At 60.2% G+C, this 25510-nt stretch overlaps 2 long non-coding RNA genes and 5 gene segments (V, D, J or C); 2 read left to right on the forward strand and 5 right to left on the reverse strand.

Moving 5' to 3' along the window:
• The window catches only part of LOC125168482 (immunoglobulin heavy constant mu-like), a 33018-nt gene extending 21271 nt beyond the window's left edge, over positions 1-11747 (reverse strand). The window contains 1 exon segment of the C gene segment in view: positions 11723-11747. Within this exon segment, the coding sequence occupies positions 11723-11732 (10 nt within the window).
• Positions 1-25510, reverse strand: part of LOC125168484 (immunoglobulin heavy constant alpha 2-like) — a 350186-nt gene that overhangs the window by 157866 nt on the left and 166810 nt on the right. Inside the window, 1 exon segment of the C gene segment in view lies at positions 4971-4979. Coding sequence covers positions 4971-4979 — 9 coding nt within the window.
• Positions 1-25510, reverse strand: part of LOC125168488 (immunoglobulin heavy constant gamma 4-like) — a 238365-nt gene that overhangs the window by 121714 nt on the left and 91141 nt on the right.
• Positions 1-25510, reverse strand: part of LOC125168486 (immunoglobulin heavy constant gamma 1-like) — a 533257-nt gene that overhangs the window by 98566 nt on the left and 409181 nt on the right.
• The window catches only part of LOC125168481 (immunoglobulin delta heavy chain-like), a 724259-nt gene that overhangs the window by 48038 nt on the left and 650711 nt on the right, over positions 1-25510 (reverse strand).
• Positions 1-25510, forward strand: part of LOC125168523 (uncharacterized) — a 242250-nt gene that overhangs the window by 12700 nt on the left and 204040 nt on the right. The gene's annotated exons all lie outside the window — the stretch shown is intronic.
• Positions 1-25510, forward strand: part of LOC125168518 (uncharacterized) — a 157433-nt gene that overhangs the window by 12100 nt on the left and 119823 nt on the right. The gene's annotated exons all lie outside the window — the stretch shown is intronic.

Consider the following 25510-nt stretch of genomic DNA (forward strand, 5'->3'; position numbering starts at 1 on the left):
CCACCCGTGTGGGCCGACAGCAGGATTTCCTTTGGGTGGCTGAGTGACACAGTCCACAGTGTGGACTCCACGTCTTCTCTATGTGTCCGCCCGAGGTGGACACTTAGCTTGCTGCCACGTCTTCAGTGGCCTTATTCTGGAAGGACAGACAGGCTCCCGCCTTCCCCTGTGACCTGTCGTGCTGCTCACGGCTGCCTGGCGCTGATCGTGGGGTCAGAAGTGGAGGAGCCTGTGTCTCCCCTTTCTGAGGAGTTCGTCTTTTTGAATCCTGCCCAAGTCGATTCTTTCCAACGCTAACTAACGAAAGAAGAGGAGGGAAGATGTATTTTAAGGTGGAATTCATACGCTCCCTCCTGGCACAGGCACAATCTGCGGCCGACAGGGAGCCTCGCGCGCCCGAGACGAGGGACCCAGCGTGCAACGGCCGGCACGCGGCGTCGCGGGGGTCCCGGAGGACGCTGGGCACGTGTGCGCCCGTCCTCCGGTGCGCGTCACCGCCGCGCGTGCAGCGTCTTCCTTCGTCCCCGAGGCCGGACAGTGCGTGTGTCTGACGGCCGTCGCGGGCGTTGGGTTTCCCGTCCCAAGTCCCGCTGCTCCGTTCATTGCGTTCCACTGGTGACGGGTGATCGGGTGGACGTGTCCTTCTGTGGCCCGGTTTCCCTGGGGACTCCTCCTCCGGTGCGGGTGCGGCTCGCTGCTGTTCTCCCAATGCCGATACTGTGCCAGTTCACTCGTCGTCTCCCGAAGTGACCCCCTGGACGCGCTCTTTTTGTAGCGTCTCGTCGGAGGGAGGACGGGGCGGACGCAGGGGCGCGGCAGCCTCGGGAGCTCCGCGGCCCGGGGACGGGGGACGGGGACGGGGTGGGCGGGCGGCTGGGGTGCCCCGCGCTGGGCACCGAGGGGCCCTGCGGACCGCGGTCCCCGCCCCCCCCCCCCCCCCCCCCCCCCCCCCCCCCCGCGGGTCGTGGCACACTAGGCGCTGGGACCAGGGAGAGGTGTTCGTGGGCAGAACGCCGGGCCTTCTCGGCTGTCCTGGGGCCTCCGTCACGTGGGCTCTGCAGGTGTCAGCGGCTCGTGGCTCCTCCCTGCGTCCTGCGCATTCGCGTTACCTCAGCCTCCCTAGGGTCACTAAAAATGGACGTTCCCCTCGCCACGATTCTACATGTGTGTCTCCGCCGATTCTGGGAAGCTGAGGAGCAAGTGCTGGGGGGGGGGGGGAGGGGGGAGGGGGAGAGGGGGAGGGGGGGGAGGGGGGGAGGGGGGGTCCCGGAAGGAGGCAGTCACAGGCGGTGGGAACTGCGAGCCTCTACCACGCCCAGGAGCTCCTGGGACTCAAGCTGCTTCCCCTCCTTCTCCACTCGGCTCTGCGTCCCCAGAGGGGACCTGTATCCAGTACCTGGCCCGGCTCTCCGGCCTCCGGTCCAACCAGCTCCGGGCCCCACCCCCGCCCCCTCCCCCCGGAACATCCCCAGGGGGACCTGCTGCTCCCCCAGCTCCCCGCCTGCCCGCCCGCTCGTGGCCTGGCCGCATTCGTGCCTCTCTCCACCCTTTACCGCTGCCTTTGGGGCTGGTTAATTAAACAATATTTTCAGTATTTCATTTATGCTCCTCTGTTGGCATCACAGCTCCTTCTGCCTGACAGTGACGACCGTACGCTCGTCGGACCGTGTTCAGGGCTCCCGCACATGCACACGCCCCCCCCCCCCCCCCCCCCAGCAGGCTCTTTTACTTAAAATGGGTATGTCTTTTGCATGAAACCTTCCAACTGTCTATTGGTTGGATAAAGTTTCAATTAAGTTGAAATTTAATTGAATTTATTATTTCAAATAAATAATTTTATTTCCAACAGTCTGTATTATCTGTATTGAATGTTGGTTGTATATGTGTGTACATTCATATGAAGATTTTCATTATTCAGCTTGTATAATATAGACTCGAAAACATACTTTTTATAATTAAATATTAATGTCTTACATATGGATTTACTCTGTAAGGAAGAATTGAAGGGGTTAGTCCCCCAAGTTCATGCACATGGAAAATATATTTGAATGCCCGTGTTTTGGGTCATAAAATTCTTGAGTCATATTTTCTCTCCAACAGAGTTTTATGGGCATAAATAAGCTTTCATTTTCTTTTGAGAAATCAGGTCAGATTGGTTCTCCTCTTGTCAATGATCTGATCTCCTTCTGCTTATTTCGAAGTTGTCAATTGCAAAATGAACAAATCTTTTAGAATTTCTGATGTTTACTCTTGAGAGAGAGAGAGAGAGAGAGAGAGAGAGCAGGGGAGGGGCAGAGAGAGAGGGAGACACAGAAACCGAAGCAGGCTCCAGGCTCCGAGCTGTCAGCACAGAGCCCGACGCGGGGCTCGAACTCATGAACCTCAAGATCATGACCTGAGCCGAAGTCGGCCGCTTAACCGACTGAGCCGCCCAGGCGCCCCTCCTGCCTTTTAGAATTTCTAAAAGAAAGAAGAGTTTTGCCAGAGCGCAAGTGAAGCCACTACTGGGACCCACACTCGCTCCGGAAGCAACCTTTAGTGTGGGGGATTCTCACGTGAAGAGATACAGATCTTCATGAACGAAGAACATTCCAGAAAGTCACCGACTCATGTCCTGTTTCCAGTACGTTCAAGGCTGCAGTCTCCAACCTTATGGGAACGTGGGGAGGTCTTACTCTTATCTTTCTGTTTGCAATGTTTCCTGCAGGTTATTTGCCACTGAAGTAGACGTGTGGCATGTGCTCAGGGCAGAGAAGGAGCCCCTGCTGGGAAGTCTGGTCGTGTCGTTCTGGCCTTGGTCAAAGTAGAGCCTTCCTGGGCACTCAGGAAGAGCCTTAAAGCTGAATATCTCCTGTATTTTATTGAGCCCAGTAACTGTATTGACTGCTCTGGGTTGTTTTTTTCCTGAGAAGTTTAATAATGTTCTGGAACACTGTTTGAACACTGTTTTGAATTGTGTTGGTTGGTTTAAGGTTCCCTATCGTCTTTCTGCAACTGGCGGGACTGGTGGGACTGCAGTGAGGGGCAGCCCCCAGGACCCCCAGGTGTGAGCATGTGTGAGGTGTGGTGACGGGCTTCCACAGGTCTCTGGCGTTGGGGGTGTGTGACCTCTGAGGTTTCCATGCAGACGACCCGCAGGGTGACACTGACTCCAGGGAGGAGGCTTCTGGGTGGAGGGACCCCCCCCCCACACACAACAAGGCCCCCCTCAGAGCCAGTGTGGGCCTCGTGAGTGACTGTGGGGTTTTCTCTGAGAAGGGGAGGGCTCTGGGAGGGTTTCCAGCAGGTGCATGGGGTGGGGGAGGGTTCAGAGAAGGTCTTGGAAGGCCTGCTGTTGCCACCTAGGGCGGTGGGGTGCACCGGGAGGTGTGGGGTGCACAGGCGGGCCATGGGCCCCAAGCAGGCCATGCACAGTGGGCTGTGTGGTGTCCTCTGAGTGTGTAGGGCTTCACAGTGGAGCCTACAGGGTTTGGGGTGGATTAGACATGGGGAGTGAGACAGAGCAGCCGTGAGTGTGGGCGGCCACGGAGAAGGAGCAGAGGGTGTGCAGTGGTGGGGCAGGAACCCGCAAGCTCCAGGGAGGTGCCAGTGCCCAGGTGGCGTGTGGGCATCTGGTCCATCCAGGGCCAGGACCATCAGTGTGTAAATGGTGTTTGAGCCGGAGGACCGGAGGACGTGGAGGGATGCATGCAGGAGGACTAGGACCCTCGTCCCGGGTCCTCAGTCAGGAGTTGGGGGGAGGGCAGGAGCAGCGAACGGACACCGGCCAAGGAGGAGAGGCCAGATTGCAGACGCCTCAGAGGCCAGGAACGTGCCTGAATGTGCGGGAGGAAGGTGGGGGTCACTTGTCTGTAGCTCACGGGCTTGGGCATCCCGGAACCATTAACCAAACCCAACTTACCTGGGACCCGACTTTGATTTCTCTGACTTAAATGGTCTCCATGCTTTCAAACCATTTATTATTTTTTTTTTGAGTCTTTTAAAGCATTTTTATTTAAATCTGTAAATGTGCACAGAGGACACAGGATGTCCCCCGGCCTCTGGCTCTGCACAGGAGTATGCTGGAACAAGGAAACAGAGTGAGAACATCTTACTGCATTGTGGGACAGAGACATATCCTCATTATAGCTATTAAATGTAGGTAACATCTGTCTAATTAGCCTTATTGTAGGGGCGTCTGGGTGACTCAGTCTGTTAAGTGTCTGACTTCGGCTCAGGTCATGATCTCACGGTTCTTAGGTTTGAGCCCCACATCGGGCTCTGTGCTGACAGCTTGGAGCCTGGAGCCTGCTCCAGAGTCTGTGTCTCCCTCTCTCTCTGCCCCTCCCCTGCTCACACTCTGTCTCTTTCTCAAAAAGAAATAAAAAAAATTAAAAAATGAATTAGCCCTACTGGAGTTGCATTCTCCTTTTACAAAATCTTGCATTTATGCATCTAACCTACAAAATGTGAAAAACGCTCTAGAGAGTTGAAGAAAGGAGTTGGAATGAATCACCGTCAGAAGACAGGAGATATATTTTAAAAATAGAGTTAGGTGTTTCCACGCACACCACATAAAGGTCCTGCTACCGGTCAGTCCTAACTGCAAATAGTCCTGTTTGATTAAGTAACAAGATTCATGCAACAGAAAAGAAAGTAGCACCATATAATCTGTAAGTTCAAATAAACATCCGTTCTTGTTTTTGTGTGATGGTGACAGGTATGTGTGCACCTATGTGCTTCCCGTCCCAACATGGTGCCGTCTTTTGTTTGGTGTGACTGTGTCCTTGTTGGCTGCCTGTGAAGGCGGCCTCTTTGGGGACCCACACACATGCAGGCAGGTGGAGGGGGGGCAGGCTTTTCTCTTATTCTGATCAAAATAGGAGATGACCTCAGCTGGGCAAGCAGGTAGGGAGGGAGCCTCAGACTGGGGAGACTGGATGGGACCCACAGCATAATCCCAGTGGGGGTGGTGGCTGGGAAGCTCCTCCATGGGGATCAGTCAGGATGCGTAAAATAGAAACCCCACTGCACCAGCTTAATCCTCCCGTGTGAGAACAGAGGAATCTGTCAACACCACTGGGGGCCAAGATTCCATCTATATTTTTGGCCCACTATCTTTAGTAGGTGAGCAAAGGGGCTGCTCACCTCTGGGCCTTGCATCTATATCCCAGGATAGGCAGGCAGCAAACAGCAAAGTATACTCTGGAAGCCTCCTTCTTCCCAAGTACATCTCACTGGCCTCTGTGGGTCCTGTGGCCACTGGGCCGCAGAAGAGACTGGGAGGTGCCGGGAAGTTGAGGGGAAAGTGGATATCAGCTGGGTGCTAGGGTGGCCTGCCCCACGCAGACTGTGTGGTGAGGGCCTGTAAGAGCTAAGCCCAGCAGCCTGCAGCCCCCTTCAGCATGTGGCCACCAATTCAAAATGGTGCCAGGGAGCATTGGGGTCATGACCCCTGTGTGTCCAGGCCTGGCTGTGGAGAGTTGGGCTCACCTGGCTGGGTCGTGGGGGTGGCTGTGGGTCGAGGTCACGGGTGCCATGCCGGTGAGCTGGAGGGTCCTGAGGGGGCCCTGCAGGTGAGAGTAGGGGAAAGCAGCAACAACCCCAGGAAGGGTGGGCCAGGAGGGGGCAGGGTGACCACGGGTGAGTGTGCATGTCACCCTGAGGCTGCTGGGCTCGAGGACCAGAGGGGAGAGTGTTTGGGAGGTGGGGGTCCCTGTGAGGGCCTTCTCAGTAATCAGTCTTGTGGGGCTGGGGAGGGAGATCTGTGGACTGTCGTCTTCTGGAAGGTGGGGAATGGTGTGGCCTCCTTTCTGGCCGCTGGCCGATCAGTGCGCCCTGGCAGGAGTGCGTCCTCATCCAGGGCTGCATGGGGTTCCCTGAGACCCTCCCCAGAATGGTTGCATCTGGATCTGCAGATCAGTAAGATTCCTGGGGTAGGGAGTCTGTGTGCACTGAAGCTTGAGGGTGCTGACCTTAGGGACCTGGAGAAGTGGGGCTTTTGTCCCCTGCCTGGGGACAGGAGCACTGACTTGTTGGTGTCCTATACTGCTGGGGGCTCCAGGACTGGGGCGTGCTCCTCTGTGCCTGGACCTTGCACATCTGGGTCCCTGTGTCCCCTTTGCCTGCTGCATCACCGCCTGGGACCAGGGCTCCTGAAGTGCAGCCCAGCTCTGTCTTGGGCTCCAGCTTGTTCCTGAATGACTCAGGCTCCCCCATCTGAGGCTCCCTGTCCTCCCAGAGGGCATCCTTGCTAGCCCCTCGGTCCCCATTGCCAAAGTCCCGGACGCTTCTCCTCTCCACCTGCAGCTAGAGTGCCTGGTCCTCCAGGAAGGGGCCCTGACTGACCCACACACTCCAAGCCACACCCTGTGCCTCCCCTTCTCAGTGTCACCTGTACGTGTGCAAACGTCTGCATACCCTCAGGGCCGTGTGTGCCTGCTGTGTCACACCCCAGGGCCTGGCTAAGTTCCCTGGGCTGATGAGTGAGGGAGTGAGCGAGTGCAGTATTGTGGTGCTGGGAGTGAGGGAAGAAATATAGAGTTGACCAGAGGAGAGAAACTGCAGGGAAATCCATGGAGGGAAACCCCAGCTTTAAGGTAAAGTACCTGAAAACCTCCCAGGCCTGAGTGCAGGGAGGGCAGGGAGGGGAGAGGAGGGGTGTGGAGGAGTGGGGTGGGACAGGAAGGGAAGGCAGGAGGGGGTTTGCTGCCCTGGAGCTTATCTGCTTCCTGCCTGGGACATGTGGTGCTGAGCCCAGGGAGCTGCGTGGGAACAGGGTGCCTGGCGCCTGGCTGGCTCTGCCCCCAAGACCGGTGCTGGCCAGTGGGGACCTGGGCTGGATGAGCCTTCACCCAGGAAGGGAGGCCTCTGAGTTGGGGGCTCCAGGCCCTCTGGAGACTGGCTCACAGGTGACAGGTGGGTGGGTGCAGGCTGGTGGAGGGCCCCAGTGAAGGCAGAGCTCCTCTTCCTTGCTCCACATGGTGGGCTCGGGCTTTTGGGAGTCCTGTTGTGGGCTGGGGGACCCTGGCTGCCCCGTGTGGCCGAGTCCTCAGTGCTGGGACAGGGGCTCTTGAGGACCCAATGGCTGCAGCATGGGGGCCCCAGGGAGAATGCTGCCTGGATGGCCGTCCCCACAGGGGAGGGCACTGGGCTCAGGGGTGATGGGCAGAAGGGGCGCATGGGTCCTTCTGGGTGGTCTTCCTGGTGCTGCCTGCTTGGCGGCCGGTGGCTGACGGGCACCCCATGTGCTGGCCGCCAGCCGGGCATTCCTAAAGGGGCCTGAGGCCCGGCTGGACTCTGTCCAGCAGTGGCGCCTGGATGACCGACGTGAGGGGTCATGCCTGCTGACCCCTGCCCAGGGCAGCAGTGGCAGGAGCAGATGCTTGTGTCTCCCTGAGGGACACAGGCCTTGAAGGTCTGCTCTGGAGGGTGAGGACAGGGCCCAGCCCCCCCGACCCCCCGCCCGGCCCAGCCTCTTGTCCTAACCCGGAAGCGGGGAGGCTGAGGGGCGTCCAGGGCTATCTGGTTACCCCAGGAGCCCGCGGACACCTCCTGGCTGGGGGCGGGGCTCCCCTGTCAGACCGCTAGCTCCAGGCTGGGCCCCCAGAGCCCATGGGGACAGTTTTGGCCACATCCAACGTCTCAGTGCTAGTTCCCACCGGACACAGTGACCCCGGGCTGCTCAGAATACTCCAGGCTCCTCCTTGGCCGTGAGGCCCCCGCAGGGAGGGATGGGCTGCTGGGTGGAGGTATTCTGTCTGGCGGGGCCTGTGGGTGGGTTTTATGAATGGCCTGAGGCACTGTGAGCCCATCCGCTACTACCCACTCTGCCTCAGGCCTGCACAAAATCCACCAAGGACCCCTAGGTGGGGAGGCTGCACTGGGCAGCCTGTCTCCTGGAACAGGACCCTCCTCAGGCTATCACTGACCCCCTGAACTGGGTGGGAGGATGCAGACCTCAGGCCGGGAGGCAGGCCCTTCTGCTGGTGGACCCACTTGGGGGCAGGGGTTTCCGGCCTGGAGGGTGTCACTGTGGGACCAGCTTCCGCTATACCACCATGACACAGACTGACTCATAAACCTCTTGGCTGCTGGGGGCTCAGCCCCTTCCTGGGTCTTGTCTGATGGACAGGTGCTGGGGGCTCAGCCCCCTCCTGGGTCTTGTCTGATAGACGAACGCTGGGGGCTCAGCCCCCTCCTGGGTCTTGTCTGATGGACGGATGCTGGGGGCTCAGCCCCCTCCTGGGTCTTGTCTGATGGATGGATGCTGGGGGCTCAGCCCCCTCCTGGGTCTTGTCCCATGGATGGCGGGGGGTGGGGGGGTCTTCTCCATGCTGGACACTCCCCCTGAGCTCTGGAGTCTGGAGTTCCAGTGCGTGAGGATTCTGGGGCACGTTCAGCCCAGTCTGGGTGAGCCCCCTATGGGTGGGTGGGCTCTGAGGCAGAAGCCAGCCTCCCCCAGCCCACCCTGCGTGGAGCGGGGCTGCAGCCTGAGCCCGGGTCTGGTGGGCTGGCCTCCTGCTCCTTGGGCTCTGTGCCCCCGGGCATGTTGGGTCCGTCCTGTCTGTGAGGGGTCTGCTGCTCAGCCATGCTGGCTGGTCAGTGTCAGCCAGAACGGGATGCCTGAGGGCAGAGGGGCAGAGGGCTCAAGGAAGGGCTTTTGGGTCTATCCTGGGCCACTGTGGGGGTTGTGACACCTTGAGAGGGTCCGTACAGAATCTCCCCTCCCTCCCGTTCCCCCTGGGGTAGGGGTGTGGCACCTCAGCCCAGCTCCCCCTGCACTGGCAGTGCCCTGTACACCTGCCCTCCACTGGCAGGTGCGGGGTCACGGGCGCCGGGACTTGGGAGCCGGGCCAGCACCTTGGGCTCGGCCCCGGGCTCACAGAGCGAGCGCTTGGCAGGGGGTCAGCTCAGATCTCGGTCAGGTTCCGGGCCTGAGCTGCCCCCGCCCGTTGCTGTCTGGTCCTCTCTGCAGGAGTCACAGTGCTGTTGGATATCATGGTGGGGGAGCCCGGCTCCCCATCCTCTGTGGCTTCCCCTCCCCGGAAGGGTCTTAGCACAGCACGTGGAGGGAAGAGGAGGGAGAGCTCAGGGAACAGGGAGAGGAGGTGAGGGCTGGGGGCCATGGGGAGGGCTCCCTGCAGAGGGCCTGCCAGCTGACTGTCCCCCGACCACGTGCCCAGGCCCGAGCCCAGGGTGCAGGAGGGCCTCCTTGGGTGTGCAAAAACCCCACGCCATCCTCTTGTTCTCAGAGGGGGAGCCTCCCAGGCAGTGAGGCCGGGCGGCTGGGAGGAGAGGGGCCGGCTCTGGAGGTCAGCGCTGTCCATACCCTTTCCTCCCAGGGTGCTTGCGCTGGACCCCGGTGCCCAGACCACAGTGCCCCAGCCCTGCCTCAGGACAGCACCGGCTTGAGGTCTGCAGCCTCTGATGACAACTGGGGGGACAGCATGAGGGGACAGGGCCCAGCCCCTAGCAGGAAGCTGTGGGGCCCAGGGAGGGAGGCTGGTTTTGAGCATAAGCCGTGTCGCCGTGGGAGGTAGTACCCTGGTACCCACAGTGACAGAGGCTCAGACAATATGGCCTGTCCCTGGGGCCCAGAGGCGGGCCCTGCTCACAGCTGCTCAGCCTGTCCTGGCCGAGGCCATGGCCCCTCAGCCTGCCTCCGAGGGACATGCTGAGGCAGGTGTCCCCCGGGGAGGTTGAGTGTGGGCTGGGCTGGGAGCTGGGGCTTGGTCGAGGGGCCCTGGGTCCCCCTGGGTCCTGACCCTGGAGTGGCTCATCTATAGTTTGTGGTGAGGAGCTGGGTGTCTAGGACTGGTCCCTGTGGCCTGTGGACGGGGTGCTGATGGAGCCTCTGTGGAGGGGAGGACTGACAGATGGACGTGGGGTGACCTGTGCCAGCCTGGGGGCTCTGTGCTCACTGTCCTGGTGAAGGCAGGGCGGCTGCTGGGCCTGGGCTCTGTGACTTACAGGCCTGGTCCCTCTGCCCCTGTGTGCACCCAAGCCTGTGGTTTCCTCCTCCCCAGGCCCAGCACAGCCCCTCTGGCTATGGATGTGCCTCCTCATTTAGAATCAGTCAGCCCTGGAGACCCCTTGAAGCACAGACCCCAGCATGAGGGGCCCATCCCTCCAGGGCCAGAGGCTAGAGGTGAATGCCTCAGACTGAAAAGGGTGAGCTGCCAGGCCGGGGGTCAGGTGGTGCTGGGCCTGGTTGTTGCTATGAGGGGCATCACTGTGGTACCACCCGTAGTTATAGACACTGTCTGATGCCCCATGACAATAACCAGGGCCTGGCCCCTGCAGGCGGAGCTGGTGGGAGGAGCTTCCTCAGGACGGGGAGGGCCCAGGGGCCATTAGGGCTGTGGAGGAGGCTTGGATCTGCCCTGGGACCAGGATGCATGCCAGTTGCCGCTGTGGGTGCCTGGAGGCCGCAGTCTGCAGCCCTGGGTGGGCTGGGACGGGAGAGGACGTGCCCAGAATGCCTGGGCTGGTAAAGGTAGATGTAAGGACTGTGGACTCCTTGTTCGTGGATGCCAGGACTGGGAGGCACTGGGGCAGGCTGGAGATGCAGGTGTGGGTCTGCTGCATTGCTGGAGCTCGAAACAGTTGCTCCAGGGTGGGAACAGCGGCCTCAGGGGCCGTGGGCTGGCCAGTGAGGAGCTGCCCGCTTGTGGGAGTCTGCGGTGGGCTGGCAGGGACCTGGGGCTCGGGCTCAGGTCCGAGGGGCACTGGATGGGGCGGGCAGTGGGGGAGGAAGGTAGTGGCTTCCAGACAGGCCCTGTGGAGGGGACAGTCTCCAACGCCACTGCCCTTTGCCTTTGCCTGCCCATCCGGGAGATTCGGGCTGAGCTTCGCTGCTGTAAGTCATGCAGTAGATGCGGTCCTACCCCAACCTCCCCCCCCCTCACCCGCAGTTAAAATCCCTGCTGTCCTACAGCCAGTCTCCCAGGAAGGTCCACCCATGGGGATGCCCCTGCTGGGAACAGAAGCCTGGACGTGGGCAGGGGCAGAATGTGTTTAGGAAGGCCCAAGATGTGCAGCAGAGGGCCGGAGCTAGGGGGCCACGTGGCTGGGAGCTGGATGAGGCGCTGGACAGCATCCTTCCCCAGGAGCCTGGCGGGTACGGAGGGGAGTGCAGCTCTGGGCCCCTAGCAGGGCCTGGGCTGGGCTGGGTTAGGCTGGCTGCTCGGAAGGGCTTTCCCTGGAGGGCACTCACTGTGGGTGGGTTTCTAGCCTCCCGGCAACGACCAGAGCCCGCACCGCCCGTCTCCTGCGGGACAGGCCCCAGGAGCCCCCGCTGGCCCGTCCAGGATCAGGACCCATGTCCCTGAGGACGGCACGGGCTGTGAGGTGCCCCACTCCCTGAGAGCCTGTCCTGCCTCCAGCATCAGTGAGCTCCTACGCAGCCTAGTGTAGGCCTAGCTCCAGTGTCCACTCCTGCCAGCCCCGCAACGGTCTCTGGGGGTCCTGCCCACGGGGAGTTTGCCCAGGGTAGACTCTGTCCTTCCTGCTCGGTTCCGCTGTGGTGTTGAGAGCAGATCTGTTTCTGCCAGTGGGGATTGTGCGGCCACCTCAGAGCCCTTTGAAGCCCCCAGCTGCGGGTGGTTGTTGTACCTGGACACAAGCCCACAGGCCGAGCTGGCTGCCGGTGGCTCAGGAGGCCTAGGGTCCTGCTCTGGCCCTCAGGAGCCGGGCTGGAGGGCCCTGCCGCTCTGGCTGGTTTTTGCTGCTGGGTCTGTCACCGTGGGCATAGTCACTATCGTAGTAACACAGTGGAAAGTTCCCCGTCAAAAAGCCCCCGAGCGTGGCAGAGGGGCCCCTTCCCTGCCAGAGCCCCAGGCGCCCAACCGGGCATGTCTGCACAGGTGTCCAGAGCTGCCCCACGTGGTGGGCAGCTGGCGTGGTCCGGCTGCCCTGTCTCCCCAGGGACACCTGCTGCAGGGGTGGGTGGAGACTGAGCTTCCACGGGCGTGGGCACAGGGGGTGTGGGTGGTGGCCCAGGGTGTGTGCCCACATCTGTGGCCCAGGCCACGGGGAGAGTGTCCACTTCGGGGATACTGTGTCTGCAGCGTGTCTCCAGGGTCGCTGGCAGCCTCCTGGTGAGGCCAGGTTTGGACGAGGCCAAGGGGACCACAGAGCATGGGGTGGATGGACCAGCCAGACTGGTCGAGGGGCACGTGGGTCTAACCGTCCTCCCAGAAGAAACGTTTCCCAAATCAGGTTCAAACAGCCGTCCCTGAAGGGGGGAGTCCCGCTCACCTTCCTGGGTCCCACGGGGCAGGCCCCCAGTCTGCTTGGGGAACAGGTGCTGTGGGGTGACGTGGGGTTGGGGTGATGTGGGGTGTGGTGGGGTTTAGGTGATGTGGGGTGTGGGGTGACGTGTCCGGGTAGCCCAGTGGCTATAGGGTGGGGCAGGGCCCGCTCACCAGGGCAACCCCTGTGCTGTCCCTGCCCAGACAGGCAGGTCTGGCTGGGGTTTGGGGTGGCTTCCGCTGGTGGGTTTCAGGGTCTGATGGAGTCAGCAGGCAGGGTCCTGGTGCGGCGTCCCGGAAGCCCTGTTCCTTCCGTTGTGCCTGCTGCGGGTGGGTTTGGGTTACAGGCTGCACTGCCCTGGTGACACCATATGCATGGTGATGTGGCCCCACTCAAAATCCGGGGGAAGGTGTCGCTGCTGCGCTGAGAGCAGGGCCACAGCTGGGACCCCCCAGGACGGGGTTTTGGATGGGTGCTGTAATGCTGTGGTAACACAGCTACTCCCGATACAGTAGTCACCACAGTGACACAGACCCACCTCCAATCCTTCTTCCCAGGGGGGCTGCGGGGCTGGAGGGGGAGGAGCCTGGGATGCCCAGGGCTGATCCGAGGGCGGAGGCGGAGCCCGGGGAGGCTCCTTGCCAGAACACGGCACTGGGCGGCCGCCCATGCCACATGGTGGGGCGTTGTGAGGGGTCACTCTGGGGCCAGCAGGTGGTTCCCACCCGGGGAGGCTGGAGCGGACAGGGGTCAGTCCTGTTGCCACTGAGCCTTGCACTCGGGGTCTGAGTTGTGCTCAGACCCGCGAGGGCGTCTGGCTCTGCCTCACCGGCCCCTGTCTGGCTGTCTCCCTTTGCCATCTGCCTGTGGACCCATCTACCTTAGAGCCACCTGGGATTGTGCCATTGTGGTGACGGGCCTCAGTGACCAGCCACTGCCGGAGCACCTGCTGTCCTCGGATGCAGTTTCAATTCCCCCTGGTTCTAGCAGGACCTGGGGCACATGCAGGTGAGGAAGTGCAGGTGTGGGGAGGCCCAGGTGCAGGGGAGGCCCAGGTGCAGGGAGGCCCAGGGGAGGCCTAATCCTGGTTTAAGTCTTAGTTCAATGAGCTGGACGGAATTTGCCCTCCTCGAGGGCCCTTCATGTTAGTATGAAAACGGGCCTGCGTTGCTCTTTTGGGGCTCTTTGGAGCATGATTCACTTACAGAGTCCAGGAGCAGGTCTGCGTGGCAGTGACCGCGTCTGTGGAAGTCTGAAGCCCCGTCCACGAAGCCATCCGGGCCGGGGATGTCGGGTCTCTGGACGGCTCCCACCGCAGTGTCCGCCTGCTGAGCCGTCTGGCTAAGCTTCATTGCTAGGAAAGGAAACGTGACGCCTATTCTGTGCTAACAAGTGCATTCTGCTGGGTCATCCCCAGCGTGAGCTGCTGCGATACCCTGAGTGGGGGAGTCCACACCCGCACCTGGCGCCTGCCCCACCTGAGCCACAGGAACAGCAGTCATTTGGGGGAGCAGGGGTGTGGACATGCCCTCAGCCGACCACTGAGCCTCCAGTGTCCCAGGTCCCCTCCTGGGGCCGGAGAGGGCAGGGCCGTGGCCCCAGGAGGCCTGGCAGCTTTGCGGGGGTGGGGCGCACATTTGTACAGCAGATGATGGATGCTGGGACGGGGCACGTGGTCGTGGGCTGAGTGCTCGCTGTGGCTGCAGGCTGCAGCCTGGTGCCTGTCTTCACGTGGTCCTCAGCACCCACCCCGCGGGGCTGTTGTTATTACTGTTATGACTATGCCACTGTGCGGTGGGCGTGCTGAGGCCCAGGCCTCCACACATCTACCTCCCCCCTGCTCCCTGCTGGTAGAGGTCGCTGGGATGAGAAGGAGGGAACAGAGCTGGGTGGCATCTGGCCAGATGCACGTGTTCAGGGGCTGTGTGGATGGTGCAGTTTGAGGTCCACCCTGGTCCATGAACCCTGGGCTGGTGGCCAGTGCCCATCGGTTCCCCACTGGGACCACCACGGGGTCTGGGAGAGTGGCCTCTCCCCTCATGTCCTCCAGGCCACTTCTGGAGCCACGGCAGACAGCGTCGTGGGATGGCAGCTCTCCCGGCATCCGAGTAGCCCCTCTGCCTGACATCTAGGCCCCAGGGTTAGGGTCTGCTTTCCTGTGGGGCTGTAGCCTGACGAGGGAGCCCCTGGCTGTCCCTGGCCCATGTCCAGCCACAGCAGCCACAGTGCTGGGCCCCAGAGACCAGGGTGCCCATACTCCTCCTAATTTTGAGGAGTGGTCTTGGGGGAGTGAGGGGGACAAAGTTGGGGAGCCCCTTCTGGAACGTTCCTCCTCCCCAGCTCCTCCCCCTCACCCCTGGGACTCTCACCTCTTGGAGCCATGGTGGTGTCGGGTAAGCATTTCTGGAAACGTCCATCTCTGAGCTTTAGAAACCATTTGTGGATTTTAAGGCCTTTGATCCCCAGGAAAGGTGGAGAAATAAGTCAGCCAGGCCAAGTGCTGAGGACAGACGAGCCTGCAGGCGCAGAAGCCTCTCCTGCAGCCTCCTCGCTGTGAAACACGTGTTCTTGTGTGCAAGAACACATCTGACGACGGAGCAGACACACGTGCCCTCTTCCACGCGCACACAGCCGTGTCCGTGGTGCTGTCCTCAAGAAGCGGCAGGACGTAGTCGGAAGGAGAAAGCGCGCATCCGTGCCTGGTCCGTGGGTCGCCCACAGGAAGCCTGCTTGCCCCAGACCTGCAAGGGTCCCAGCCTCCCTGGCTGCCGGTGGGCAGCCCTGTGGGGTGGAGGGTGGTTAGGGGCTTTGGCTGCATCCTGCGTCCCTGCGCTCAGGGGTCCTGGGCGCCCCTGTGGTTTCGTCCTGGTGGTCCATGTTCTGCTGTGTCCAGGAGCTCGGACTGGGGCTTCGAGGACATTCTGCAGCTGGGCCCTCCCAAAGAGCTGGCAGTGACCGGGGGCTGCTGAGGGGGCAAAGGTTAGGCTCGCTGCTGCTCTGCCCTCGGCAGAGACCAGTCAGACCCCTCCCCAGCAGAGCAGACTGCACTGGGCCTTGGCCTGAGGGGGGTGGGGGGTGGCTGCTGCCCCAGCTCCCTTCTCGGTGCGACAAACCGTCCGAGGCCTCTCTTGGGTCACATCACAACTTGCATCTGCTCTCCTGGCCTCTGTGTTCATGTGGGGGCTGGGGACGGTGCCGCCTGGTGCCAGCCTCCCTCAGGCAGTCCTTAAAGGGCCCCTCTGCCAAATACACGTGTCCTTTCCCAATTCCGGCCTCCCTGGGAGTGCTGGCCCCTCGCCCTCGCCAGGCTAGGCGCTCAGGAGCACAGCCCGCGTCACCGGCTCCGTGAGCACAGGCTCCAGGACATGATGCAGGGCCCCCTGGTCTAGGGGAGCACTCACTCTGGTTCTCGTCGCTTCACCAGGGCGGACAAAACACTTTTTCCTGCACCTCCCTCCGCACCAGTTACAAGCCCCGTGCCTGCCAGTGGTTCAGGCCCAGGGCTCTTCGTCATCCCCAGCTGGGCAGGGGCCCAGGCGAGGCTCAGTGACAGATGCCTGCCTGCTGCTGGGAAGGACATGGCTTCCTCAGTGCCCCCAAGATGTCAGCTCGACTCTCTGGATCTTCGCTTTGCCCCAAGGGCGTGGTGGAAATGTGTCTAGTCCTGAGAGGGGGAGCCCAGCCGCAAGAGGGGTGCTCTGATCCCAGGAAGCAGTACCTGGCCCAGAGAAAAGGATCCAGAAGCATCCAGGGCCACACCCTGCACGTCGCTTGGCTGAGGGCCCCTCCTTGTGTCCTCAGAGCTGGAGGGGTGGTGTCCTCTCTCTCCTGTAAGGATGTTGTGATGACATTTAGGGCTTTGATAATAATCCAGGAGAACCTCCCCATCTCGTGACCTTAACTAAATTCATCTGCACAGACCCCTTCTCCATATAAGGTGACAGTCATAGGCTCTGGGAATAAGGACCTGGATATTTTTTGGGGGCCACTTGTGAACCCTTCACTCCACCCACTCAATGGGCATTTATGGAACACTGACTGGAAGCCAGACCCGCCTTCTGGGACACGCCAGTGATTGGTGGATTCCAGAAGCTTCTGCTGCTTCAAGTTTAGAACTTGAGCCCCAGGACTCACCAGGTATCACTTGGTAGACGACAGGCAGGTGACAGCTTCTGTCCTGCTCAGGCTTGATCTGCCAGGGCATCACAGCCCAGGGACAGCCCAGGGCTGATACAGTTCCCGGCTGCCTCTATCTGACCCTGGGTGGGTTCGAGGGCCTCTCCATCCCTCTGGGCCCCAGGTCCTTCCACCCCAGGGTCCCGGCCCCAACCCAGCTGGTCACCTGGGGATTTGGGTTTTGTGTCACCCCCTGGCTTGGGTCACCTGGTCCACCTGGCCTTCACACATCTCCTCCACCTGGGACAGAGGCACCCTCACCCTTCCTCTCTGAGCTGTCAGCCCACACAGCCTTCCCTGGGCTGTGATGCTAAGCCCCCCATGTCCAGGCCTGTGCAGGGAACTTTGCTGTCAGTGGGTCTAGGGACGTGCCCCGTGGGGCTGCAGGTGGCAGTGAGGACAAGGTGGGAGGCAGTGGGTGCAGGTGCCTGTGAGTCTGTGGCCGCCCTCTGCACCTGCATCCACTCCCCTGTCACCTCCATTTTTAGGGGGACAGGCAATGCAGGTGAGTGCTTGGAGCTTGGCCTTCCCTAAAGCCAAGCCCTAAGTTACACACCAGAATCTTCCGCACCACTGTGTGTGACAGACCTCAGACACTGTGGCCTGGGTCCGTTGATGACAACTTTCTTGTTCTGGCCCTGCTTAGCCCTTCAGCCTTGTGGGGTCCCAGCTTGTGGCTACCTGGGGTCAGTGGGCCTGGCCTCCCGGCTGCAGAGATGCCACTGACCACCTACACTTCCCCACAGTTAGCAAGCCCAGCCGCCCACCTGTCCCCACTCCGTGGGCACACCCACTTAGGTCATCCAGTAACTGGCATGGCTGCCGTCACACCCTGTCAGGTGAGACCCTCACCAGCCCTCCCTGGGGCCTGGGAGACGCAGGTGTGGGCTGGCCTCCTACATTGAGCTCTGTTGAGCTCGGTGGTTTCTCGGGACTGGTATTCTCCCCGTAGACCCAGGCCTGCCCTGAGGTTGGGGTCCTGCAGACCCAGAGGGAGGACCCCTCAGAGCACCCCCCCCACCCCCAGACTGGGGCAGCTGCCTCCCTGGGCGAGGTCCCCAGCCTCAGACAGAGGACCCTGGGGAGCCCCGGGGGGACTGGTGCTGCAGGGGCGCCTTCTGGCCTTCCCCTGAGGAGTCCCTGGGGTCTCTAACATGGTGGGTCTTCAGGGAGCTGTGCCCGCCCAGCCTGCACGTCCTGACCACACTTCCCGGGTCCCTGGGCCACACCTTTTCTAAGGAACGGCCCCGCCCCAACTCTGTGACTGTGGTGGGTCACCAGTGTGAGGACCCTTGTCTTGTCCACCCCCCCAACAGGCCTGGGCAGCCCTGCTGGGGCACCTGGCCCCCGTCTTTCCTGTTGGGAGACAGAGATGCAGCAGAGAGAGACCTGGAGCAGAGCATGGGTGGCTGCAGAGCTTATATTTTGGGGGCCCATGGCGGGGAGCCCATAAGGGGGCCCACAGGAGGGAGCTTACAGGGGGGGCCCACAGGAGGGAGCTCACAGGGGGACCCATAGGAGGGAGCCCACAGGGGGGGCCCACAGGAGGGACCCCACAGGGGAACCCACAGGAGGGAGCCCACAGGGGAACCCACAGGAGGGAGCCCACGGGGGGGGGGGGGTTGCGCACAGGAGGGAGCTCACAGGGGGGCCCACAGGAGGGAGCTTACAGGGGGGGCCCACAGGAGGGAGCCCACAGGGGGGGCCCACAGGAGGGAGCCCACAGGGGAACCCACAGGAGGGAGCCCACAAGGGGGGCCCACAGGAGGGAGCTCACGGGGGGGGGGGGGGTTGCGCACAGGAGGGAGCTCACAGGGGGGCCCACAGGAGGGAGCTACAGGGGGGCCCACAGGAGGGAGCTACAGGGGGGCCCACAGGAGGGAGCTCACAGGGGACCCATAGGAGGGAGCCCACAGGGGGGGCCCACAGGAGGGACCCCACAGGGGAACCCACAGGAGGGAGCCCACAAGGGGGGCCCACAGGAGGGAGCTCACGGGGGGGGGGGGGGTTGCGCACAGGAGGGAGCTCACAGGGGGGCCCACAGGAGGGAGCTACAGGGGGGCCCACAGGAGGGAGCTACAGGGGGGCCCACAAGAGGGAGCCCACAGGAGGGAGCCCACAGGGGAACCCACAGGAGGGAGCCCACGGGGGGTGCGCACAGGAGGGAGCTTACAGGGGGGGCCCACAGGAGGGAGCTCACAGGGGGACCCATAGGAGGGAGCCCACAGGGGGGGCCCACAGGAGGGACCCCACAGGGGAACCCATGGGAGGGAGCCCACAAGGGGGGCCCACAGGAGGGAGCTCACAGGGGGGCCCACAGGTGGGAGCTACAGGGGGGCCCACAGGAGGGAGCCACAGGGGGGCCCACAAGAGGGAGCCCACAGGAGGGAGCCCACAGGGGAACCCACAGGAGGGAGCCCACGGAGGGGGGGCGCGCACAGGAGGGAGCTACAGGGGGGCCCACAGGAGGGAGCTACAGGGGGGCCCACAAGAGGGAGCCCACAGGAGGGAGCCCACAGGGGAACCCACAGGAGGGAGCCCACGGGGGGGGCGCACAGGAGGGAGCTTACAGGGGGGGCCCACAGGAGGGAGCTCACAGGGGGACCCATAGGAGGGATCCCACAGGGGGGGCCCACAGGAGGGACCCCACAGGGGAACCCACAGGAGGGAGCCCACAAGGGGGGCCCACAGGAGGGAGCTCACGGGGGAGGGGGGGTTGTGCACAGCAGGGAGCTCACAGGGGGGCCCACAGGAGGGAGCTACAGGGGGGCCCACAGGAGGGAGCTTACAGGGGGGGCCCACAGGAGGGAGCTCACAGGGGGACCCATAAGAGGGAGCCCACGGGGGGGCCCACAGGAGGGACCCCACAGGGGAACCCACAGGAGGGAGCCCACAGGGGAACCCACAGGAGGGAGCCCACGGGTGGGGGGGTTGCGCACAGGAGGGAGCTCACAGGGGGGCCCACAGGAGGGAGCTACAGGGGGGCCCACAGGAGGGAGCTACAGGGGGACCCATAGGAGGGAGCCCACAGGGGGGGCCCACAGGAGGGACCCCACAGGGGAACCCACAGGAGGGAGCCCACAGGGGAACCCACAGGAGGGAGCCCACAGGGGGGGCCCACAGGAGGGAGCTACAGGGGGGCCCACAAGAGGGAGCCCACAGGAGGGAGCCCACAGGGGAACCCACAGGAGGGAGCCCACGGGGGGGGGGATTGCGCACAGGAGGGAGCTCACAGGGGGGCCCACAGGAGGGAGCTACAGGGGGGCCCACAGGAGGGAGCTACAGGGGGGCCCACAAGAGGGAGCCTACAGGAGGGAGCCCACAGGGGAACCCACAAGAGGGAACTCACAGGGGGGCCCACAGCAGGAGCCCATAGCGGGGAGCCCACAGGGGGGCCCACAGGAGGGAGCCCATGGGCGGTCCCATAGGAGGGAGCTCACTGAGGGGCTCACAGGAGGGGACCCACGGGGGAGGGGCCCATAGCTGGGAGTCCATAGTGAGGAGCCCATGAGGGGGCCCATAAGAGGGAGCTCACAGGGGGAACCCACAGCAGGAGCACATAGCAGGGGGCCCACAGCGGGGAGCCCACGGTGGAGGGGTCCAAAGGAGGGAACTCACAGAGGGGGCTCACAGTGGGGGCCCACAGCAGGGGGCCTATAGCAGGAGCCCACAATGGGGACCCCACAGTAGGGTGTAGACGCCTTGTTGACCAGAGCACCTCAGCGTGCATGAGTGCGTGCATGCTGTTCCAGCTCACAGTGAGTGAGCGGCTCCCTGGTGGCTTCTCGGCATCACAGGCCCAGGGGTGTGTCTGTTGGCTCCACAGTCAGCTTCAGCCACCCCCTTGCTGCCTGGGGGCCAGGACTCCAAGAGCATCCTGGCTGCAGGGCTCCCGATCCAGGGCCTCTTCTGAGCCCAGGCCCGTCACTCGCACCCATCCCATGTCGCTGTCCTGAGACCATCAGCCAAGGCACAACTGCCTCGCTTCAATCCAGCTACTGGGCCTGGGAGAGCCTCCACCTTTACAGATGTGCCGAGTACAGCGGCCCTGATACTGAGATGAAGGCCTTGGAGACCCAGGACACTCAGCCTCGGGTGGAGGCTCAGGGACCTGGTTGTTTTGGTGGCGGTGGCTCCTCGGGGGGTCTGCCTCACCAGCTGCAGGGGGTAGAGACACCTGGGTGGTCCTGCTCTGTGGAGAGGACCTGAGCCTGGAGGCCTCACCCTGTCCAGGGCCCTGGCTCCCCCACCTCCTGGCTGTCAGCCAAACTGCCCGCGGGGTTTAGTTTATTTGCTGTTCCCTCGTGTGGCTGTTGAATCAGGAAGGAGAGAGGGGCCAGCAATGCACTGGCTCACAGACCCTTGGCCTCTGTCCCTGGGCAAATAAGTGCACAAAGGAACCTTGAGGAACCCTTAGCGCTTTGCCAAGTCCCTACATGCAGGATTCCAGGCAGGCTTGCTTTTAGGAAACCTGCGTGTGTCACGTCCACATGGATGACGCGTGGGGGAAAGAACATGTGACATGTTCAGAATACAGAGAAGCAGCCAAAGGGCTTAAATAACTTAATGAGGTTTCCTTGTAACACAAAAGCCAATCAGATTTTTAATTGAGAAGCGACGTGTTCTCTTTCGGACATACGAGTTTGCAGCCCATTGTTTGCTTACCTTCGTGTGCCATCGGAACCGTCATTATTATCCTGTGAGCCGAAGCGGCACAAACGGGTTGTCAGAGCAGATGCTGGTCGGTCGCTGGGTCATGTGAGCTTCTGAGGTGAGTTTGCTTTTATTTCCAACATTATCTTGTTTGGGATGTAGCTCACCCAGCTACTGTGAGCTTGGGAAGGACTGGGTGTCCCAGCCACACACGGGGCGGGGGTCCTGCTTAATGCTCCTCCCACACACACACTTCTTTCTTTAAAATATTTTTTAAATTTAAAGTTTATTTTTTTTTTGAGAGGGAGAGAGAGAGAGACACATCAGAGAGAGCATGGGAGGGGCCGAGAGAGAGGGAGACGGAGAATCCCAAGTAGGCTCCACTCTGTCAGCACAGAGCACAATGTGGAACTCGAACTCACAACCATGAGATCATGACCTAAGCCAAGATCGAGTCAGATGCTTAACCCACTGAGACCCCCAGAGGCCCCCCACATGCTCACTACTTTGGGGTTTATGTCCTCCAATAATGCCAGAAAGACTCGTGGGGAAGAAATAGCTGGGGTCAGAGGCTGTGGCCAGCCTGGTGGTGCTCATGGGCGGGTTTGCGTCTCTACACACTGCTCTCTGCATTGACACACTCACACACAGCATGCACGTGCCACACTGGGTATTTTTGTGCATAAACGGGACACACACACACACGTATGTGTGACTTGTTTTTCCCACGTAGGAGCGTCCCTTAGAGCTCCTTCAGTGCGGTGTCCCTGTGAGCAACAGCACATCTCTCTAACCTGTTCCTTTGAATGGTCCGTGCTATCAGGCTGGGTGTGGCATCATTATTACTTGGACCATACGCACTGTTTTCATTTTCCGGCTGCTCTTGTGTATTTTACCATCCGTGGGACGTATTTGTATTACACTGAATATACAGGTTACCGAAACAGGATTGTCTGCCTCTGTGGTAGGAAGTTTTCCCACTGAGGATGATGAGGTGGTCTCTATTCATGCTTTCTGTGCCCCTGATCTACTGAACCCTTGCTGATCTCCCAGGACCTGTGAGAGACTGGGCCCCCAGACCCACAGCCTGGCATCAGAAGGCAGCACAGCTAGGCTCTTTCCTCCCCCGTATATCAGCACCAGAGGGAAGACTCCTGGAAAAGAGGGTGAGTGGGACAGGAGCTGGGAATGGGGCCCCACAAGCAATTAGGGGCCAGGCTGAGACACTCCATTTCCCCAGAGACGACCAGGGCTGGTGGGGGGAGCTGGTGGGGGCTCACTCTCATAGCAGCCTGTCTGGAGACCCTTGTTGTCTCCAGGGGTTCAAGAGCTCAAAGCTGGCAGGGCAGCCGGGACGCCATCCCGGGGGACCCCACCCCAGCCTGCCTCCCACCCTCCAGGCAACACCTGTCACAATAGGCATGCCACAGTGGCAGGGATGCAAACGCGCCAGTGGAACAGACACCCCGCCTGAACAGTACATGGTCCACGGCCTGCAAAAGTACCCCGGGCCTGACACTCAACTAGAGATGTAGAGGATGAAACCTCCAGGATGCAGTAAAACAGTGCCCATCATTCCAGCAATCAAGACAATCTAACTTGAGGAAAAAACCAGTCAAATGACAGCAACAGTCAGGTGAATTCCATGTTTTAATTATATGGCGATGTTTTAGAGCCAGAGAGCCAACTGGTGGTCGCCAGAGTGGAGGTGGTGGTGGTGGTGGGGTGGGGGGAGGCGGGGACAGGTGACAGGGATGGAGCAGGGTGGTGTAGGGAGGTGCTGAACCACTGCGCTCACTCCTGAAACTAATGGGACACTGTACGTTAACTACACTTCAGTAAAACACACACACGAGATGCCTCAAAAATTAATCACAAATTTTATTGAAGCAAATGAAAAAAATCAGAAAATGGAAGCAAAGAAGTAGAATCTATAAAAAAGAATCAGAACTTACAGAACAGGAAAACACAGTCTGTGCTGGGCGGACACTAGAGCAGAGACAGAGTGCCCAGTCGGCGGACTTGGGGATGGGACAGTAGAAACGACAGAGAAGAAGAGACTTCCCAGAGCAGCCTGGTGGGGACCTGAGGCAAGAACAGAGGTGTCACCCGGTAGCACTGGAGCCCCAGAAGGAGGGAAGGCAGTGGGCGGGAAGACTGAGGAAATAATGACTGAGAAGTTAACACATTTGGTGAAGGATACAAACTTCCAAAAAGCAAAACCGGATAAGCTCGAAGAAATCACGACAAGACGTTTCGCAACAAAGCCTTTGCAAACCAGAGTCCAAGGAGTGGTCTCGAAAGCAGCGAGAGAGAAAGGACATGTCACCTGGGGAGGGTTTCCCACCTGAGGCCGTGGGGGCCACGAAGAGGCTGCACAGGCTTCCCAAGTGCTGGACGTAGAAGGGCTGCTAGTTGTGGGCACCACATCCAGGGAACACGGCCTCTGGGAGCAGAGGGAAGTAGGCATGTGCACGTGTGAAGAGACACTACAGGAATTGCTTGCAGACGTTTCCGTGAGGACCGGCTTTGTGACGTGTTATGTAGCGTTCCTCAGACAGTCGGCAAATCAAAGGAGAAAGACTCAAGGGGCTTCATGGAGGAGCAGTGGTGAGACCGGGGGTGTCCACACAACAGGCTTTCTTTTCCTCGAGTTCTACAAATCATATTTGACGATTGAAAGAGAAACCAAACGTTTAAGACAATGTTCTCCACGGGTGGGGAGGGTACAGGGACAGACGGAACGGGTGGTGACCGCTTGCTGGAGGATCTCCCAGTGTCTGTGATGATGCACCTGCTATGAAAAGTTCATGCAAAGACACACGTTTCGCTGCAAAGATTTGAAGGCACGTAAACCCAGATGGATCCTAAAATATGTTCAGGTGCCACAGGAAGGCAACAAGGGTGAACAGAGAAATGAAAACTGCAGGAACCAAATAGAAAGCACATGTAAAGAGATTTAAGGCTAATGTGTCAATAATTAACTTTCAATGCACGGTCAGACAGACCAATTAGAAGATAGGGTGGCAAAATGGATCAAAGAGGTGACCTGACTATATACTGCTTGTAGGAAACTCACTTCAGGGAAGTCTGGGTGGCTCAGTCAGTTGTCTGACTCTTGATTTCGGCTCAGGTCATGATTCCAGGGTCATGGGATCGAACCCCGTGTCAGGCTCCGTGCTGAGCGTGGGGCCTGCTTGGGATTCTCTCTTTTCCTAGCTCTTTGCCCCTCCCATGCTCATGCTCTCTCTTTCTCTCAAATTAAAAAAAACTCATTTCAAATTCAATGACAGATGGAGATAGAAAGTGGAGGGTTAGAGAAGGTGCATCACATGCCCGGTGAGTATGAGTCCCAGTGGCTGTATTAACATCTGGGAAAGTAGTCTTTGGAGCAGTAGAAGTTACAAGGGTGCAGGGTGACCCTGCTTAAGTCCTTAAGAGGACCCTGCAGAGTGACGGGTCCTCTTACCCGTCCACGGGAAGGCACAACACCCTAAAAGTGCAGCCTCAAAACTGATGAAACCACAATTTTATTATGATCAATAATATCAATGTTATTACCAAATTCTGGTTTAATTTTCTGCTCTTAAGGGACATTGGAATGATGCCATTGAATTTTTATTTACTTACCTGCCATCAACATCCTTCTAAGGGATCCGCATCCCATTCCCTGTGGTTTTTATGTTCACTGGCGCATTATGATTTTGTTCTCTGTCGAAGACACCACGGATCCCAATCCAGAAGTGGGGGTGGCAATGACAAAGTGTTTCCCAAATTTTTCTTGTGTTTATGCAAGAAACAATTTGGAGGGGTGCCTGGGTGGCTCAGTTGGCTAAGCGTCTGACTTCAGCTCAGTCACGATCTTGTGGTTCATGATTTCGAGCCCCATGTCAGGCTCCGTGCTGACAGCTCAGAGCCTGGAGCCTGCCTCAATCTGTGTCTGCCTCTCTCTCTCTGCTCCTCCCCTGCTTGCACTCTGTCTCTCTCTGTCTCTCAAAAACGAACAAATGTTAAAAAAAAGAAACAGAAACAACTTGGAGAGGTGTATTTTCTACCTGTCTTTGGATTCCTTCTCTCCTACACATGGTCTGGTGGCTTCTAGTGTTGACCTTCTGGCAGTCTCCTGTCTTGTGCACAAGGAGGACGGAGGCTGGTGTCTGAGGTTAGACCAGGGAGACCTGCGATGTGGAGGAAACATCTGTTGGGGATGTGAGGGGGACCACGTGTTTGCGAAGGAAGGCCTGGCCAGTGGCCTCACCTGCCAGAGAGTACCTCCTGGGATGAAGCCCGGTGACATTGGGTGTCTTGGTTCAGTGCTATTGTGATGACAGAGGATGGCAGAGATGGTGTCACTGGGAAGGTGGAAATTCATGCGACAAGTCAGCATGAGCTCCAGCAGGGGACTTGGAGGGGATGCGTGGGGTTGGGTACAACCAGTCTGCTGTGT

Source organism: Prionailurus viverrinus, chromosome B3 (genome assembly GCF_022837055.1).
Source record: "Prionailurus viverrinus isolate Anna chromosome B3, UM_Priviv_1.0, whole genome shotgun sequence".
NCBI lineage: Eukaryota > Metazoa > Chordata > Mammalia > Carnivora > Felidae > Prionailurus > Prionailurus viverrinus.